Consider the following 19,013-nt stretch of genomic DNA (forward strand, 5'->3'; position numbering starts at 1 on the left):
TCCTTTCTAATTTAACATTTACTTAATAAACTTCGTATGTTCATATATGAAAAACACCTACATATCATAAGGGTCATGAATAAAAATCCATTGCTAGCTTATATTTGTTTTGGAAAAAAAAAGCAAACCCTTTAGAGGGATTCATAAGGAATCACCCTTACGTATCATTTAAAAAGAGACAAAACCTCACTGTTGCATTCCTTCGTCATCCTACAGGGAAACATTATCCACCATGAGGAGGCTTGCATGTAACCATGAAACATAATCCTCATCCACCATGAGGGGAGCCTTTGCCCATAACGATGAATTGATAAAACATTCCTACCGGTATTCCAAATTAGTAATAACAGTACACGATGCTTTCTGTCCCTGCGCGAGGAAACGCAACGCCCGAGGCAATACAAAGTCTACTCGCTATTAGACTGGGCTAAAAATCACAAGCTCAAAAATCAGCCACGTGGCATCCCATGGAGGGCTGGAAGAGATCGGACCGGCAAAAAGCACGGTGACATCATTTGGCAATTCAGACAACGGGATGGTGAAATATAATGCGGGACGGCTTCCTGTATCCACTTTCTTTCTTTATTTTCTTTCTGTCTTACTGTTAAATGTTGTTCAGCAGAGGGGAGAGAAGAAGGGTTAGGGTTTGATGGCGAAATCGAAATCGGTAGCGAAGAAGGTCTTGCAATCTTACAGCATCAAGGGTACGAACAAGCTCGTTAAAGGTAAGCAGATTCCGCACAGCGATGGCTGCCTTGTCTTTGGCTTTGAGTATCGTTGAAGGTTAGGTTGAATTTGAATTTGAATTTGAATTTGATTTGCATTATTATTATCAGCCGGGGACTGCGTATTGATGCGCGCCCAGGATCCCGAGAAACCTCCATACGTAGCGAGAATAGAGAGCATCGAGATCGATGGCAAGAAGAAGAACGTAAACGTGAACGTACGGTGGTATTATCGTCCCGAGGAATCGATCGGTGGGCGGCGTCAGTTCCATGGCGTTAAAGAACTCTTCCTGTCGGATCACTATGATGTCCAGAGCGCGGACACGATCGAGGGTAAATGCACCGTGCACAGCTTTAAGAATTACACGAAGCTGGAGTCGGTAGGGTCGGAGGATTATTTCTGTCGTTTTGAGTACAAGGCTGCCACGGGAGGGTTCACGCCTGATAGGGTTGCCGTGTGAGTTAATAATGATCTCTGTGGGATTTGAACCGTCGTCGTCCAACCGCCGGTGAAATTCGTCGGAAACTAGCTTTAGATTTCTTATGCGTGGATGTTAATGAAAATTTCATTTCATCTCGTTTCGTTTTTAGCTGCCTTGCTTATTTTGTTGACATTTGCGTCGTCTCGGGCACAGATATTGTAAATGCGAAATGCCCTACAATCCCGACGATTTGATGGTGCAGTGTGAAGCGTGTAAAGACTGGTAAGATGTCTAGCCTGCCTGGGAAAAACTAATTATCTAGCAAATTAGCTGATATTCTCTGAAAATATATTTTTTTTTCAACCTTCTGAAATGAAATGAATACAATGACAATTTTACAAAGCATTTTCTCATCTCTAACTAATTATTTAGCAAATTATCCGTTATTCTCTGAAAACATATTTTGTTTTCAACATTCTGAAATGAAATGAATACAATGACAATTTTACAAAGCATTTTCTCATCTCTAACTGTGTGCTTAAAGTATACGCAGTTGCAGTTTTACAAGGCCTTTCTCTAATTTTTTATTACAATCTGTTAGGTGCTAAAAATATATCCAGTTACAGTTTTACAAGGCCTCTCTCTTATCTTTAAGTGCAATCTATTAGGTGCTAAAAATATATGCCGTTTAACAAAGCCTTTTTCTTATTTTTAACTGCAGTCTATTCGGCGCTAAAAAGATATCAGTTACAGTTATATAGAACCCTTCTCTTATCTTTTACAGTATATCCAGTTTTACAAAGCCTTTTTCTTATCTTTAAGCACAATCTATTAGGTGCTAAAAATATTTCCAGTTACAGTTGTACAAAGCGGTTGCCTTATCTTTAACGGCTATCTGTTAGGTGCTATAGCATATCCAGTTTTATAAAGCTTTTCGTATCTTTAACCGCATTGCATCAGGTCCTAGGTGCTATAGCATATCCAGTTTTATAAAGCTTTTCGTATCTTTAACCGCATTGCATTAGGTCCTGTTGTAGTATTATGAGGAGTTTGCCTTACCTTCAACTGCAATCTGTTAGGTGCTAAAAATGGATCCAGTTTTACAAAGCCTTTTTCTTATCTTCAACCGCAATCTATAGGTGCTAAAATTATATCCTGTTACAATTTCACAAAGCCTATCTTATAGCTTTAAATCCAATCTGTCAGGGAATAAATATATATCCGGTTATAGTTCTAAAAACCATTCCTCCCATCTTTAACTACAATCGATTATGTGCCATATCCTGTTACAGTTTTAAGAAGCCTTTCTCTTATCTTTAATTGAAATTTATTAGGTGTACAGTGTTGATTCGTCCAGTATAAACTACCTGGACATGTCCTCCGATATTCCAAGACATCTGTAATATAGGATTAATTTTAAGTGCAATTCATATAGGCGCAAATAATATATCCAGTACACTGTAGACTTTTGTAGTCGTATTAAGTCTAAATCACCTAGACACGTTCTCCAATATTCCAAGGCATCATGAATGTACAGTTAATTCTAACTGCAATAAATGTCACTGCATGTGTTGAATTTTTCGTGTTGTCCTCAAGCTAGGGCGAGTTTAGTCTGTGCGTCCAGATTTTTTTGGTTCAGTTTTGGTCCAGTTTCAAAAACATAAAATGATTTATCTTGGACACTTATAAATTATAAAAAATAAACTATATTTTATATATATGCGTGCAATTTAAAAAGGACAAATATATGGATTATGTTTATATGTATGTTTGTAGTTCAAAAAAACAGAATACTTATATCTATGTATTCACATTTGATATTGAATTTGAAATATTTTAGATTAAATTTCAAGTTTTATATATATATTTATGTTGGCGTAACTAAGAAATTTAAATTTTGAATTTTTTGGTTTACACAATATTTCTTAACATGACAATAGTTAATTTTGTTGCTCTCTTTATTTATATATATATTGGTCTCAGAAAAAATTAAATATATATTTTGGATAAATTTATTAGATATTTTTTTTTTCATTTTAAAGATGATATGTAAGGTAAATTAGGCTCCATAAAGGGTTGAGGTTTTGTTAACACAATGTTCAATATTATTATAACAATATATTTATTAAGAGCTCATCATGTTACTTGCAGGAGTTGAACTCAGGTAGGAAGAATAACACTCCTCGCAACCACTCGAACTAGATCTAGTTGACAATATACAAGCATAGATCCATCTTAACTTCACATCTATCATGTTCTAAGAAGATCAAATTTCTGGAGGTGCAAACATTTTCTCAAGTTGTTTCAAATAAAAAAGGTTTTCACCTTGAGGGGCTTGATCTCTCTCCACACATTACGTCCCAAGTTAAGATGACTTTTAAGTTTTTATTGGTTTTATATACAGCTTGAGAGATCCTAATGGTTAAGAGCACGTGTTTCCTCATAAGAGGTCACATATTCAAATCCAGAGGGGGGTAAAGCATGTACACCTTTGTAGCTTTAGCAGTCACGTCCCAAGTTAAGATGACTTTTTATTGGTTTTATATACAGCTTGAGAGATCCTAATGGTTAAGAGCATGTGTTTCCTCCTAAGAGGTCACATATTCAAATCCAGAGGGGGGTAAAGTATGTACACCTTTGTAGACTTTAGCAGTCAAATCGCTGTGAGGAGGTGGGTCCCTTTGCCCCATAAACAAGATGGTCTCTTACACCAATTTTGTTTCTGGCTTGGCTGTGACTTAAAAGATAGATTATATATGACTTAAAAGAGAGATTATATATATAATCTATCTTTTAAGTCACAACCAAGCTAGACACCAAATTATGTGCCATGTGTCAAGTTTGGATCTATCTTAAATCCGAATTTATCATGTATCAACTTTCTCTCTCTCTCTCTCTCTATATATATATATAGTTGATATGTATGAGAGGGAACTAATATTAAACATGAAATGGAATGAATACACATCTCATTCATACTTATTTTTAAGCATAAGAACTTTTTTACTTTCAGTGGCTTCTCGCTCAATATATATATATATATATATATATATATATATATAGGCCTAGTCTAACATATAGACAAAATATATTTTTTCACCAAAATTCGGTAAAACAATTTCAAGAAAGAATGTGATTTTTTGTTGTTTAAAATGCATTTTTGAATGCATAAATGGATTTAGCACCTTGAAAAACCTCCTAGGGCACTCGAATTCTATAGATTAAACAACTTAAACTCAAGTTTATAAAAATATTTGCCGGATTTTGGTTAAAATTAATAAAAAAAATGTTGTAAAAGGCCATTTCGTCTATATATATATTAAGTTGATATTAAGATATTTATTAAAGGTGCACATTGAAATATTTTATATATAGTTGACATTGAATTATTAATTTTAAATGCCATGTGTCAAGCTAATATCAAGCACTGAAAGAATTACACATTCATTTTGTTGGATTGTCAAAAATATCTAACAATATAATAATTTCTTTTAACTTTTAATATATATATATATATCATTTTTTAACTTTTAATATATATATATATATATATATCATTTTTAACTTTTAATATATATATATATATATATATATATATATATATATATCATTTTTTAACTTTTAATATATATATATATATATAGAAGTTGTTTGTGTTCTACAGAGATGACTACAGGCTTAACTTTTGGCTTGAGAAACTGTGACCTAGGGGCATCTAAGCTGTCAAAATCACTAAGGGATCGAACCTAGCTTGGTCTCCACTAGTCCTTAACATGACTAGACTTTTGCCCCATGAAATTTCGAACCAGTGACCTTCACATCACAGAGTGACTTAAAAAGACACCCATCACTGTTATTCCAGTGTTCATAATATCGGTATCGGCAAAATATCAGCGAGGGTCCAGAAAACATCTTATTCGACAATATCGGCAAATATCAGCAAGCATACAAAATGCATGCATAATATATTCATTTTTTTTCTTCAGATTTTTAAACATATAAAGAACAACATGAAATAAACACATTGGCACATAAATATGAAGAAAGCACTGATATATATGATGTTAAATAGAAATGAATCATCAAAGGCTATACCAAATCCTGCTGATCCCTAATAATTGTCCAATCAAGGACTCAAATGTGGAGAACCAATACAAAATAACATCACATATATAAAAGTATCTTATTATCATGAGTTATATGTAGCAAAACAAATAAAACTAGCAACTATCTATCTGAAATCACTGCCCTCTCCCCATTTTATGGGAAAACATGATGGATTGTTTGGCAGGCCTGCCCCTAGTAGTAGAAGGCCCTGGCCCTACCTCTGCACCTAATGTTAAATAATGAGTGCTAGGTATGGAGTTGTGCTCTCTTATATCTATAGCAGATGGTGTTGATGTTGATGCTCCCATAGTGTCCTCCTCCTCCTCCTTGTGTTGCTCCTCTTTCGAGTCCTCTTCTCGCTACCCCTGTTTTAATGGATCATCTGGCTCTAACCATGAAGGTGACTCCTCCAAGATGGGCTCCTCAGGCTCTTCCCTCCACTGAGACAATACATCAATATTGTCTAAGGAAATGGCATCTGTATCCATTGGTGCTTCTATTTGCTTCACTCGAAGTCGGATATTGCAATGCACATACATTAAATCATTGAGGCGTGCGAACTCCAACCTGTAAGAGTGTTAAAAAAAACTAATGAGTCTTGACTCTTGACACTTGAAGGTCATAAATTAAAAATTAAAAATTACAATAAGTGTAATTGCTCAACTGAAGGTTGGAGCTCAAAGTTATACCTGTTGTGCTTTTTTGCATGTATCTTCTCAAATACACTCCAATTGCACCCACACTCTGAAGAGCTACATGTTTGACTCAAGATTTTTATGGCCAATTTCTGCAAATTTGGTGCCCTTGCACCATAACTTCGCGACAAAATATATACAACAAAATAAAGAAATAAAAAATTCAAAAACTTAAAACATAATTAAACTTTCAAATAAAAGTTACATAATTGAATTTTAAAAAACTAGAATTATAAGTAAGGAAGTTCTAAATTGAAAATTCTAATTTCTAATGAGTGATGACTTCTCACTTATGCGGCATGAAGAGGGTCCTTTCCCTAATAGCATCATCAAATCCAAATAGGCCATCACAATCCTGATAAAACTGTATCTCGCGATTGATTAGCTACGAAGCTCAGTATTAGGTACCATCTTATGAATACAGGAATGGAGCCCTTCCATCACTTCGCCATCAAAATCAAAGCCACATTTGTATGAAAATGCGGGGTTGAGGAAGAGTGTTGCTGCATGAATGGGTCGATGAAGCATCCCTTTCCACTGACTATCAATCACATCCCATGACATCATATGCCTATCAAGGCTATCAAAACCCTTGTCTGCATAATAAGAATGAATGGCCTTCTTGGCCCTATCCATGGCCACATACAAATAAGCCATTGCAGGCTTCTCCCCATCTACCAATCTCAAAACCTTTACTATAGGTTCACTAACTGAGCATGCTTCTTCTACTCTCTGCCAAAACGTGTCAGAGTACATTTTTGCAATGGCTCTCCCGTCCTATCTCCTGCTGTATCTATAATTATGCCAGTCATCAGAAACAAACATTTGCTTCAACTCGAACTGACATCGAAGCAAAGACTGAAGAGTAATAAAGTTTGTGGCAAAACGTGTGATCGCAGGACGTCGCAACTCCTTGTTTCTAGTGAACCTCCTCATGAGGCTAAGAACAAAAGCATGGTTATAAATAAACTTGGGGACGCTCCTAGCCATATCAACCACCTCCTTGATGAAGGAGAGTTTCCCCATATCCTCAAGCAGCAAATCGATACAATGTGCTGCACACGGAGTCCAGAACAATGTGCGATGTCTCTCCATAAGCATCTTGTCGGCAGACACATAATTCGCTGCATTGTCTATTATGACTTGCACCACATTCTGCACACGAATCTCCCGAATGAACCCATCCAAAAATTCACATATCATTGCTGCATCTTTGATATGTGATGATGCATCCACTGATTTAATAAACATGGTACCCTTAGGACAATGTACCAAGAAATTTAGAAGGGTCCTACCCTTCCTATCTGTCCAACCATCAGACATCACTGTGCATCTAGAAACTTCCCATGTTTTTTTGAACTCCGCCAATCTAGAGATGATGTCCTGCTTTTTTGCTTGAAGAATTGGCCCCCGCAACTCCTCATATGTAGCACTTTTGTACCCTGGGCCCACAACAACAATAGCATCACACATTGGCTGCCAAAATGGATTGGTTTTGGTGATGTTGAGAGGTAAGTTGCTCCAGAAAAGACACCTCCCCATGACTCTATCTACTTCTTGCTTCTCCTTTTTTTTTTAACAATTGATTTTAAGCCAGGGTGTGCTCCATGTCCTGTTCGTGGAACAAAAAATGATGGCCTTGCACTAGCAGTAGCGTGATGTTGTGGAGCCCCTCCCACTACCCTCAGCATCAAAATCAGAAGAAGATATCCCAAAATATCTACCTGCACGTTCAGTCTTGTTTTTTTCGTCTCTTCCTTCTTTCTGTCTTTTTCATCAATTGCTTCAAGAGCTTTTTGTATAAGCTCTGAACTAGAAACTATACAAATCCCAACATCATGTCCAGTGAGTCTAGCCAGATGGTATTTCAATCGCGTAACCCCTCCTGTCATCTTGCTCCCACACAATTTGCATGATAGATAACCGGATTTGTCCCACCATCAGGCTCCCCATACTGCGAAAATGGGTCCAAGGCTTTCGGCATATTTGAATTTTGTAGTGAGCTAACTCAAACCTAAGGCACCAAAAAAAATGGAATTAATAAGTAATAACCACCTCATTTTACAAAATAATTTTTTTGCTACATTATTTGCAATGTGAATTCAATGAAAAATCATAAATGACAATAAGAGGGTGCATTTGAAAGTTAAAAAAAAAGGAGTTTGCTGTCCAAATATGGAGAAAACCCTTGCATTTGCTCATGGGCATGAAAATCATAGCAAATGGAAAAAAAAAGAAGCAAAATGTTTGTAGGCAAATAGGCAAGCAAGAATAACCCTAAAACTATCAAAAAAATCATTAACATAGGGGTTTATTAGAACATACCTGTTAATGGAAGAAATGAAGATTGTCTCATTGTTCTTCAATCTTTGATCAACAAAATATTCGTTGTTGGTGGCGATAATGGCTATTCAACCCTCGAATCCTCCTTGACAGCAAGCACAATGCTCTCCCCTTCCTTCTCCAGCAATCAGAAAACAAAATGAGGGAAAAAAACGAATTCGGCCTTTTCTAGCTGCGGCGGCAAATTTTTCTCCATGCCCGACGATGTTTTCCATCGTAGTGCGATATTTTCTCGAAATATCGCCGTCGGCGATATTTCGGAAATATCGCGATATTTTCGGGGGAGACAAAATATTGTGATATTTCCTTGGTGATATCTTGTCTCCCCGAAAATATCACGATATTTTCGAATATCAGCGATATTGTCTTCACTAGTTTATTCTATACCCGGTGGGCTATATATATTATAATTGATTAAAAAATATTTAATTTAAAATAAACATTAAATATACTATTTTCTTTATTATAAATATTTTTTTAATATAATATATTAAATTCATGTTAAACCAATGTTGATAATATCGGTATCAGCAAAATATCTGTGAGGGTCCACAAAACATCTTATCGGCAATATTGGCGAAAATATCGTCAAGCATAAAAAATAAGTTTTTCGAATTTTTAAACATAGCCAATATTTTCAAAACATCGCCATATTTCGCCGATATTTACTCGGCGATATATTGTTTTGCCAAAAATATCGCAATATTTTCGAATATCGCCTATATTATCAATAGTGTGTTAAACACACCAAAAAAATTTACATTATTGATAAATTTTATCATATATTTCCATAATTTCTATGTATTGATAAATTTTATCACATATTTTCTTTGTATTGATAAATTTCATCATATATATATATTTAATTTCACTGACTTTTTTTTTCATTACATTTACTAACCAAACGCACTATACAATATTATGATATTTCAAGATATTCCTAGAGCAGCACCGATATTGTTTGTTTCAGATATTATTATCTCAACATTAACTGATTTGTTTAATCATTATTAACTTTTTAATACCCTTAAAGTATATATTTAATTTCACTGACTTTTTTTTCATTACATTTACTAACCAAACGCACTATACAATATTATGATATTTCAAGATATTCCTAGAGCAGCACCGATATTGTTGTTTCAGATGTTATTATCTCAACATTAACTGATTTGTTTAATCATTATTAACTTTTTAATACCCTTAAAGGAGAAACTTGGTTTATGAGATCTATTCTCGAGACACTACCTGGTTATCACTCACAAATTCTTGAACTGATAAACTCCATGCAAGGAAAAACAGATGAAAAAGCAAGACCTGATAAATACCAAGTGAACGAACCCAACACAAAAAGGAAGAAACGAATTGGATATAGATATGAAATGAAATGAATTTTAGTAATAAACATGAAAGGCCCTGAGAATATATGGGATGAACAAAATGGTTACTAATTTATAGAGACTCTCATATGGATTTTAACTGCAATCTATAGAGGCACTTTAAATATATCCAATAAGCTGTAGTTATGTCAAGTCTAAACTATCTAGACACCGTCTCTGATATTACAAGACATCTTTAGTGTAGCTGTCTCCTTGCTTAGCAGGCAGGCTCAGCAAAGCTTATGTACTTCTAAAAACTTCTTTCTTTGTTAAATGCTTCGATCTTATATTCTCATTATTATACCAAAATTATAGCTTCCTATAGGTTACAGCAACTGATTCTTTTATTAACCTTTTATTAACCTATCTCAAGAAGCCTACAAAATTAGAGACTAGTTCTCAGGTGAGCATTCTCTTAAAATTACTAACTTTTTAATACCCCTAAAAGGCAAAACTTGGTTTGTGAGATCTATTCTCCAGACCCTACCTGGTTATCACTGACAGATTTCTGAACTGATAAACACCATGCAAGTGAAAACAGTGAAAAAGCAAGACATGATAAACACCAAGAGAACGAAACCAGTGTTGTGAACATCTTGATAACATCCCGATTTTATTTCAAAATCACGATTTTTTGGCCTAGCCGATGTTTGCAGATTTTTAAAAATATTTTTATGGTATCTTAATTTGGCCGATGTTTGCCGATTTTTACTAATATTTTCCCGATTTTTACTATTTTTTGGTTTTCCGGACCCTTGCCAATTTTATCTTGATGCCGATGTTTCCAACATTGAATGAAACCAATGCAAAAAAGAAGAAGTGAATTGGATATAGATACGAAATGAAATGAATTTTATTAATAAACATGGAAGGCCCTGAGAATATAAGGGATGGACAAAATGGTTACTAATTTACAAAGATTCTCATTCGGATTTAACTGCAATCTGTAGTGGCACTGAAAATATATCCAATAAGCTGTAGTTTTGTCAAATCTAAACTATCTAGACACAGTCTCCGATATTACAAGACATCTTTAATATAGCTGTCTCCTTGCTTAGCAGGCAGGCTGAGCAAAGTTTGTGTACTACTAAAAACTTCTTTCTTGGTTAAATGTTTTGATTTTCTATTCTCATTATTATACGAATAATTATAGCTTCCTTAGAGATTGGCAACCACTACATCCATGAAATATTTGTATTAGGCAGATCCACTCGAAGGGATCACTTCCGGTCGACTCAACCATGAAGCCTGACTCATGAGTGTCGAGAGAATTGAACCCGTGAGTTCTCAATAAAAAAATGCTTTAATGATGAAGACTCGACCTAGCTAATCCTTGGGGCTATAGCTCCATCTAGTTTACAGGAACTGATTCCTTGAAAAATAGAAACTAGTTCTCAGGTGAGAATTCTCAGAACAAAACCTCTTAGTTTGAGTAAACACTACCGGAAGTATTTAAATCCAATACAAAAAGAAAGAAGCAAATTGGATATAAATATGAAATGAAATAAATTTTATTAATGAACGTGGAAGTCCCTGAAAAATTGCAAATATATGGGATAAACAAAACAGCTACTATTTTACAAAGATTCTCACTTGGGTTTAACTGCAATCTATAGAGGCACTGAAAATATATCCAATATGCTGTAGTTATGTCAAGTCTAAACTATCTAGACACATTCTCTGATATTAGACATCTTTTGTGTAGCTGTCTCCTTGTGTAGCAGGCAGGCGCAGCAAAGTTTGTGTACTCTTAAAAACTTCATTCTTTATGAAGTGCTTCGATTTTCTATGCTCATTATGATACCAACGATTACAGCAACTGATTCTATTATTTAATATTATCCTAGCTCAGGAAATGCCTAGAAAATTAAAGACTAACTCTTAGGTAAGAATTCTGTAAACGAAAACTTTTACATTGATTGAACACTACAGGAAGTATTGAAATGTGCCCTCAGTCTATGGTAATGACATCAAGTAGAAAGCAGCATTTTATGACAAGACTAAAATGAGACTGGAATCAGCACTGGTCCGAGAAAATAAGAGACTAGACCTTAGGTTAGAATTATGTAACATGAAACTTGGAGATTTGAGTGAATATTACAAGACTCGAGCACTTTTATGTGCCCTCAATCTATATATCAACTAGAAATCAGTAATTGACGACAACTTAGACTAAAATATTTATTATTTGATTTTTTAATGCTTTATAATTGCATGGCAATTGACGAATGGCTAAGTACATGAAATCTCCGGGAATTTTTCGTCGCGTTTTTGTATTTGAGCATTCTTTAATCTGTAAAATCATTGCAGCAAAAGGGATGCATGAAATATTTTCAAAGTCTCAGCTCAAAGAATGCATAGAAAAGTGGAGACTAACTCTTACGTTAGATTTCTCTAGGACAAGACTTGTAGATTGAAGAAACAGTACAGGTGTCAAATATTTATATGTGTCCACAGTCCATGTCAACCAAATCAAATTTGAAGCCACATTGGAATTCGACTTAGACTAAACTAAAATGCAAATCTGCATGCTTTAGAACAGAATGGCTACATGTCCTAACAACTGATAATCTTTGGGAGGGTTGTCCTTTGAATGCATTTTTGTTCAAATGGATCTTCTCATTTACCGGAATGTCTCAACATAGTATTTTATGCGATGCTTTGAAATTAGTCTTGACAACGTCACTATCCTTTGTCTAATTTTGGATATCTTTACATGTTATACGCTAAAGCTGAATTGACGCTGGTATAGGAAAATGACCATTTTTCTTTAGAAATCATAATAGCTTACTAAGTAAAGGCTAAGTCTTTCGTGTTTTGAATGATAGTCAATGGTTATACACCCTCCTGTACTAACTGTCTTTAGTTTAGTTCAAATGGATGGGATTTGTTCTTATCTAGAAATTCAATTGTTTCCATCATTTATTGAACATGAACGTATTCTCAAAGGACCAATACCTTCTCATCTATGAGAGGAGAACGTTTATTCATATCGTTTTTTTTCCTTCTTATATAAAGGGGATTATTTATTTCATGGATATCTTGCTTTTTTATGATAGAAAAGGGAGATTTAAGATACTTACAATATTGTTATTGTTGGCGTTGTTATTTAAATTTGGAGAATTTAACACCCTTTTCTGTATTTTCTCAAAACATATTTTCATATTTGAGAGTACTTATTGTTATTAGGGCAACTTTTTTATTTTAGGAAGTTGTATCCTGTTTGTTTGTTTGTTTTTTTTGTCAAGAAAAAATATGTATATTTGATATTTCAAGGAGAATTGCAAATATACATATCATTGTGCCATGGCACTCTAGAGGATTAGATCACTCTGTTTTTTTCAAAGGAATTGAATCCTATCTACTATCCAAAACAGACTGTCAAGACAGACTTCCAGTTTGACCTTGGCTACAGGTGCCCGTCATAAAATTACTGAGAATCACGACAACGATTCATTCCATTCTGATTATACAGTCTTCTTAAAAAGTCTTGGCTTAAAATGCCATAATACAATACTAACAAACAGTGAAAACAGACATTCGTATTTCCTTGAATCAGAAGGTTCAAAAAAGTCTTGAGGGAATTAGCTTCTTCTCAGTAAAGAGACATTACCTCATCAGGAAGAGGTTCTCTCTGGTTGATTTCATTTAGCGCCAGCAGGCCTTCTTGTAGGGCTAAATCTTCTTTTGAAATCTTATCAGGTTTCTCATTAATCTCTCTGCAAACATGATGAAAAGAGACCTCTTTAAACCTGTTATCTCCTCAACTTTTTCCATGTCTGTAGTAAGAATTAAATTTTCCAGTTTCACGATGCCATTCGCCCAGTATATAATTAGTTTTGAATCCCCCCATAATATGAAGATTATCTATTCTTCTGTCTGCTGCTAATTTTAAGAGTACCGACAGAGGACATAGCTCAGCTCTGTTGTTGGATCCTTGCCCAAAAGCTGCTTTAAAGGAGATGTAATGATTCTGACTAAAGAATGGGGTACCACCAGATCCACAGCAACTTAGAGTGCCTTGGCTTGCTCTGTCAAAATATCCCCGAGCTTTAGTGAAATCTAGTTCTGGAACTTTTAAGAATCCGGGGGACTTGCAAATTCTTTCGTATGAATATCTTACCTGTTGACTTACCTGAAATGAAATTAATCCCTTCCCTTGAAAAATCAATTCATTTCTGGCAACGGAAATTGCCTGTATAACTGTACCTGGTAAAGCTGTGTTTATGCACATTTCTGTCTATTCACCAATCCTTAAAACAGTCAGTGATAGTTCTGTGATTACACTTTCTTTTGCCTTCTGTTACTTGTCAAGCGTTGCACCATACCTCGTTTGAAAAACTGCAACGCACAAATAGATAGTCTACTGAATCTTCATTGATTTTACAGAGAACACGCTTTCCAGGCCCTTTCCATGTCCTCTTTATGCAATTATTCCAGGTTAGTACCTTATTAGAAAAGGCCTGCCATGAAAGGCCATGAAAGTATTCTGGATTTTAGGGACTGCTCAATTTCCAGTTTACCATCCACAAGTTGTATTTTGTTATTTTTATTTTGTAGGTAACATATCTCGGGGAAACCTCCTAGGCACTTCCCCTCATTCTATCAATGGTACCCAGGGTAAACTCTAGATTCTTCAGGACACAATGCCAAGTCAACAACTTATAAATAAATTACACATAACTCATCAAGGTTCAACAGTTAACTCATTAAGAGGATACATTCACAAAGTTGGATTTCACCTCCGATGAGAAGGACAATAACCTAATCTCACAACCGCTCAAGCTACACCCAATTGACAGATTGTATCTAGCTGTTATACACGACAGCACAGCAACTATTTTCTTCCTGCAATGGAAGCATGGACCAACCAGTTTTATTTTGTGTTTCATTTACCAGAAGTCGGATGTTTCCTGCATTTTATTTATCTATTCATTTATTTATATACACTTACATCTGTTCATTTATGTACATGACTTACCTTCAAATTGTCTATTACGTGGTATCAAAATGTATAAGCACTGTGAGCACGATAACCTCGTTATTCTTATTCTTATTATGTTTATTCAATTGGCTTTGTAAATTGTTCGTAGGTTCCATCCTACTTGCCTCAACATGACCACAAATCAACTCAAAACAATTGAGCATTTTATATGCCAAGATTGCTCAGATGATTCTAAAAGGAAGCCACGAAATGGTGCAAAAGATTCCTCATCTCTTGAAACAAAGGTGGGAAATATTTTCTCTTTTATTTATTTTCTTGCAGGGGATTGGTATTTTTCAGAATATAGGTTGAGTTTTGGCATAGTACACGTGATTTCAATAAAAGTTGCCCACAAGTTGAACGAGCAGAATTATCAATGTGGAACCATATGGAAGCATATTAAACTCTCTCGTGGTGTATATATATATAGTTAGTTAGTTTGTTTTTTTTGTTAATTTCTATTTTTTTCCAATGAAAGTTTTGTGGTGTAACTCAAGCATGCTTTGCCACATTTGCGGATGGAATTTCTAATAAATCCATTGGTGTAGATTAGTGCACCTAACCCAAGGGAATCTGAACCGAGCCCATGCTGAGACGAAACTAGCCAAATGCCCAATAATATTGGTATGATTTGTTGAGCTAACTCCTTAAACCATTAAGAAATATTTATCCAAATATAATAATCAACAAAGATTAACGAGGATAATTTTAAAGATAATATGAAACATATTTACAAACCATAATATGAGGTAGGACTCAAAATTATATAAAATGGCTACATTATCTAGGTTTGGAATGAGGTGTAGGTGAGAGTGAATTCATGAATTCTCTTCATAGTAAACCAATGTAATGCCTTGCTTTATCTTCTAAAATTATGATTGTAATACTGTTCAATGATAGTTGTTTACACATTGCAAATGAGCTTTATCTTCATATGGTAGTGATTGTTTTTTAATCCCTTATGTTGGCAATCCCTTGAGGTATTGAGAAAAGAAGCTATTGGCACTCGAAGAAGAAATATAAGATATTTTTGTAGAAATGGGAATACAATTTGATTGATGAATTGGAATATGCAGGATATATTTCACGGGTCAGGGAAATGTGCTTTTTATAGTCAACTTGTATTATGGAAGCATTAAAAAATTGAAGACATAATCTCCCATAGCAGGACATAGTTCTGGAGGGTTAAGATCTAGCTAGCTTTTATTATCAGGTTGGTTTTCAGTGATAGGAGCATCTGATTTCTTAGGGATTAGAGTTCATTTCAAAATTCAGAGGCATTTTCACAAAATTTCGAGAAGATTGCTAATTTTAGCAGTTTTTCTATTTTTTAGGAGTCAAATTATTGTTAGAGTTGATCAGATATTATTGGTCCTTGAGAGCTCATAATGCCAATGAGCTCTTTCAGGTAAATATGAGCATTTTCACAGCACTGCCAATTTTAGCTGCTACAGTTTTAGAAGTCCCATGTCGATTTTGAGCATTCATTTGGGTTCCCTGCAAAAAGGCTAGTCTGATGACATTGCTTTCATTGACATGTGAGATGCTGCCACTTTTAGCAATGCTTATTTTAAGACGTGTTGTAGTTGGCAGCAGTCACATAGCAGTTCCCTTCATTTTTTGTCTTTCCTATTTTTAGGAGCCGGGATGGTACTTTTGGCATGGCTATGCTTAGCAGTTCTATTTGTGGTAGGTATGGGGTCTAGTTTTATGGTTCAGATGCGCAGTAATGAGTAAATGGAGGTGTTGTCATTGTGGCATGTGGTAGCCATTGGCATGGTTGTCACTTGAGGCAAACCCTAGGTCGAATTTGTGCTGGCTATGCCAACCTCCAAATCCTAATCCAACCTCCTTCAATATATTTTGCATTTTGCTAAGTTTGGTTACTTGGTACAGTCTAATGCATATGTCCTTCTCGTGGCATGAGTTTTAAATACCAGTAGATGATCCTTTACCAATTTTAGAGATCCTAATTTGTCTTGGTATTTGTGCTATCTTTGGCCAACAAAAACCCTATTTCGACTCGTACTATTTTTGATCAACTAAAAACCTAGTTGCTTTTGCTATGATAAAAAAACCTAAGTTGGCCTCCTTTTAAATCAGAGTTTTGGCTGAAGGTCTGTATGAGCCACAGTCATTCAAGGGAAGTCTATGGCTGTTTTATTCTCGGTGGCATGGACTTTGAGGATGAATTATCTCTTGAGTTGTGTGCAAATATGTTTTTTAAAGGTGAGATTCAAGGTTGGACTGTGAGAATGGCCATATATGTGGCTGTAGCAATGCTGCAGTGAGAGTTTATTGGCAAACTACTGAGCTAGAAGTGAAATGACAACAGTTTTGAGTTTTGACCCACTCAACTTTCGCAGTTTGAGTGCTTAGGTTTCTTTTAAGAGGTTTCTCTTCACAGGTGGCAGCTTAGTGACAGTTTTTGGGCAGGTTCACGTCTTATCAGCCAGCTGCCAGCATATGTATGCACAAAATTTGCCCTGAAACAGCCTTTTATTTGTTTATTTGGTGTGATTTGACAGCAACTTGAGTTCACTGTTGACAGTAGTTCCATTTAGAAAATGACTGCCTGATATCCAGTGTACATGGAGCGTGGATCTTCAGTTTCTATTAATGCACAGTTGGGGCGTGTCATGCCCTAGATCCTCTGCAGTGTACGGTACAAATTTTTGCTGGATCAAGTGTAGAAGTGTTGGTTATCAGGTATCTTATATTCCACACGTGGAATACTCATGCCTAGTCCTTTTAGTCCCCATTGTTAAGGTGCTTGGTTTTATTTCCTTTATGGCTGACTATCACTTGGTGGGAGTAACTCCCTGCCATGTTGGGTATCTATGTTTTGGGTAGGTATGCAGGCATTCTTGGGATGGATCTACTTGGACAGATGATTTAGGGGAGCCCTTAGTTACTCACTTATGTTATTGCTATGTAAAGGTGATCTCACTATGTAAGGGTGGAAACACACATGTTTAGTGCACCTATGTTTGTTCCTCACATGGACCATTCTATCTTATTTATGCACTTCTTTCGCCTTGGTTATTTTATATCATCATTTTTACATGGCAGTCTCACAGTTCATGATGCATTTACACTTCTTGGGGGACCTATCATGTTTCCCAATGCAAGGAAAGATGTCCATTGCACTTTATAATGTGAGCCAAGTCATCTTCAAGTCAAAGCATTTTTCTGTAATGACAGTCTCCAAGCCTTTTGTGGATGACAAATCAATCTTTCTTGAAGTTCCACAAACATTTCTAGGAAGCAAAAGGGGGAGAGATCTTGAGAGCCTCATCTATATAATGAGAGCCCCCTCTCCTACCAAACCGTTGTAAATTGTTGAGATCATTATGTGACAATATAATATTTTCATAAAGCGTTGGTGTCAACTATTGACATCTCTCTTTCTTGTTTATTCTACATATTTTTTCTAAGGCATTATTTTGATGATTCAAAAGTACTATAAGGCTACATAGATCGATCCATTGAAGGGAAACATTGTCACTTGGACGGAGGCGTCAAGGATTTGTTCTTTCACTTCTCATTTGTTGGTGTGAGGTAAGTATTGAATCTTCTTGTTAGGCCATTGCCTCAAGGGGTCCTTAACAAGGGTTTTGATTTTATTTCATTCCATAGTTGATCTTGTGGTTGAAGGCTTTCCCCTAGAGGGATACCTTTATTCAAGGCTTTGTTTTCATAACTTGTCTTGATTAGACAAGAGGCTAATTTAATTTCTAGGGTCCTAACCTCTTTCCCTAATCTACAAGCATTAGATAACCAACTTTAAGAGGGGCATTCATCTTGATTCTTATTGATTTAGTGGAGATAAGGCACTTAAGCCCTAATCCAACAACCAATCACTTATCACGAGACTCCAAAATTATTGTCTTTTATTTTTCTACAAGTTAAAAGATACAAAAAAAAAGAAAAAATAAGAAATAGAAAAATCTAACTGTCAAAATATACTATTGAAAATTATTTATTTATTGTCCATAATAAATCCATGGATTGCATTTTTGAGCTAGATGTTTTTCTTGGGATTTGTGCCATAATTGCTTATCTAATGGGGTCCAAGTACAAGGTGATCCTCTTATTTTGTGCTTTCAAGGTTTTATCTAACATCATTTTAAGGGTTTGAAGGTGTCCTTAAAATTCTAGAATTTTATTACAGCAATGTCTTTGCAAGAATCAATAAGAGTGGTCTTAGGGCTTTGTGAAAAAGGTTGTTTCGAATGCTCATAATTCCTAATTTCATTTCTAAAATGTTTCAGGTGCGTGTCTTTTTTCCCAAGAAAAAGCGCAATTTTCATTAATTATAAGAAAATTACATGTTGTATCTTCAGCATGTGTGAGAT

General features: G+C 35.3%; 1 protein-coding gene across 6 annotated transcripts in view; it reads left to right on the forward strand.

The window, feature by feature from the left end:
• Positions 1-357: 357 nt before the first annotated feature.
• LOC149255942 (chromatin remodeling protein EBS-like) overlaps positions 358-19,013 on the forward strand; it is a 163,189-nt gene continuing 144,533 nt past the window's right edge. The window contains exons 1-4 of one of the 6 annotated variants that reach the window (XM_089460607.1): positions 358-725; positions 837-1,182; positions 1,361-1,429; positions 14,765-14,900. In XM_089460607.1, coding sequence (XP_089316733.1) covers positions 650-725; positions 837-1,182; positions 1,361-1,429; positions 14,765-14,900 — 627 coding nt within the window. In that variant the 5' untranslated portion in view covers positions 358-649. Of the gene's footprint in view, positions 726-836; positions 1,235-1,360; positions 1,434-14,764; positions 14,901-19,013 lie in introns of those variants that run through there. The other 5 variants (XM_089460608.1, XR_016267256.1, XM_089460609.1 and 2 more) reach the window with 5 other exon arrangements.

This window comes from Pinus tabuliformis, chromosome 7 (assembly GCF_031772625.1).
Source record: "Pinus tabuliformis cultivar Carrire ecotype Pingquan chromosome 7, CPIR1, whole genome shotgun sequence".
Classification (NCBI taxonomy): Eukaryota; Viridiplantae; Streptophyta; class Pinopsida; order Pinales; family Pinaceae; genus Pinus; species Pinus tabuliformis.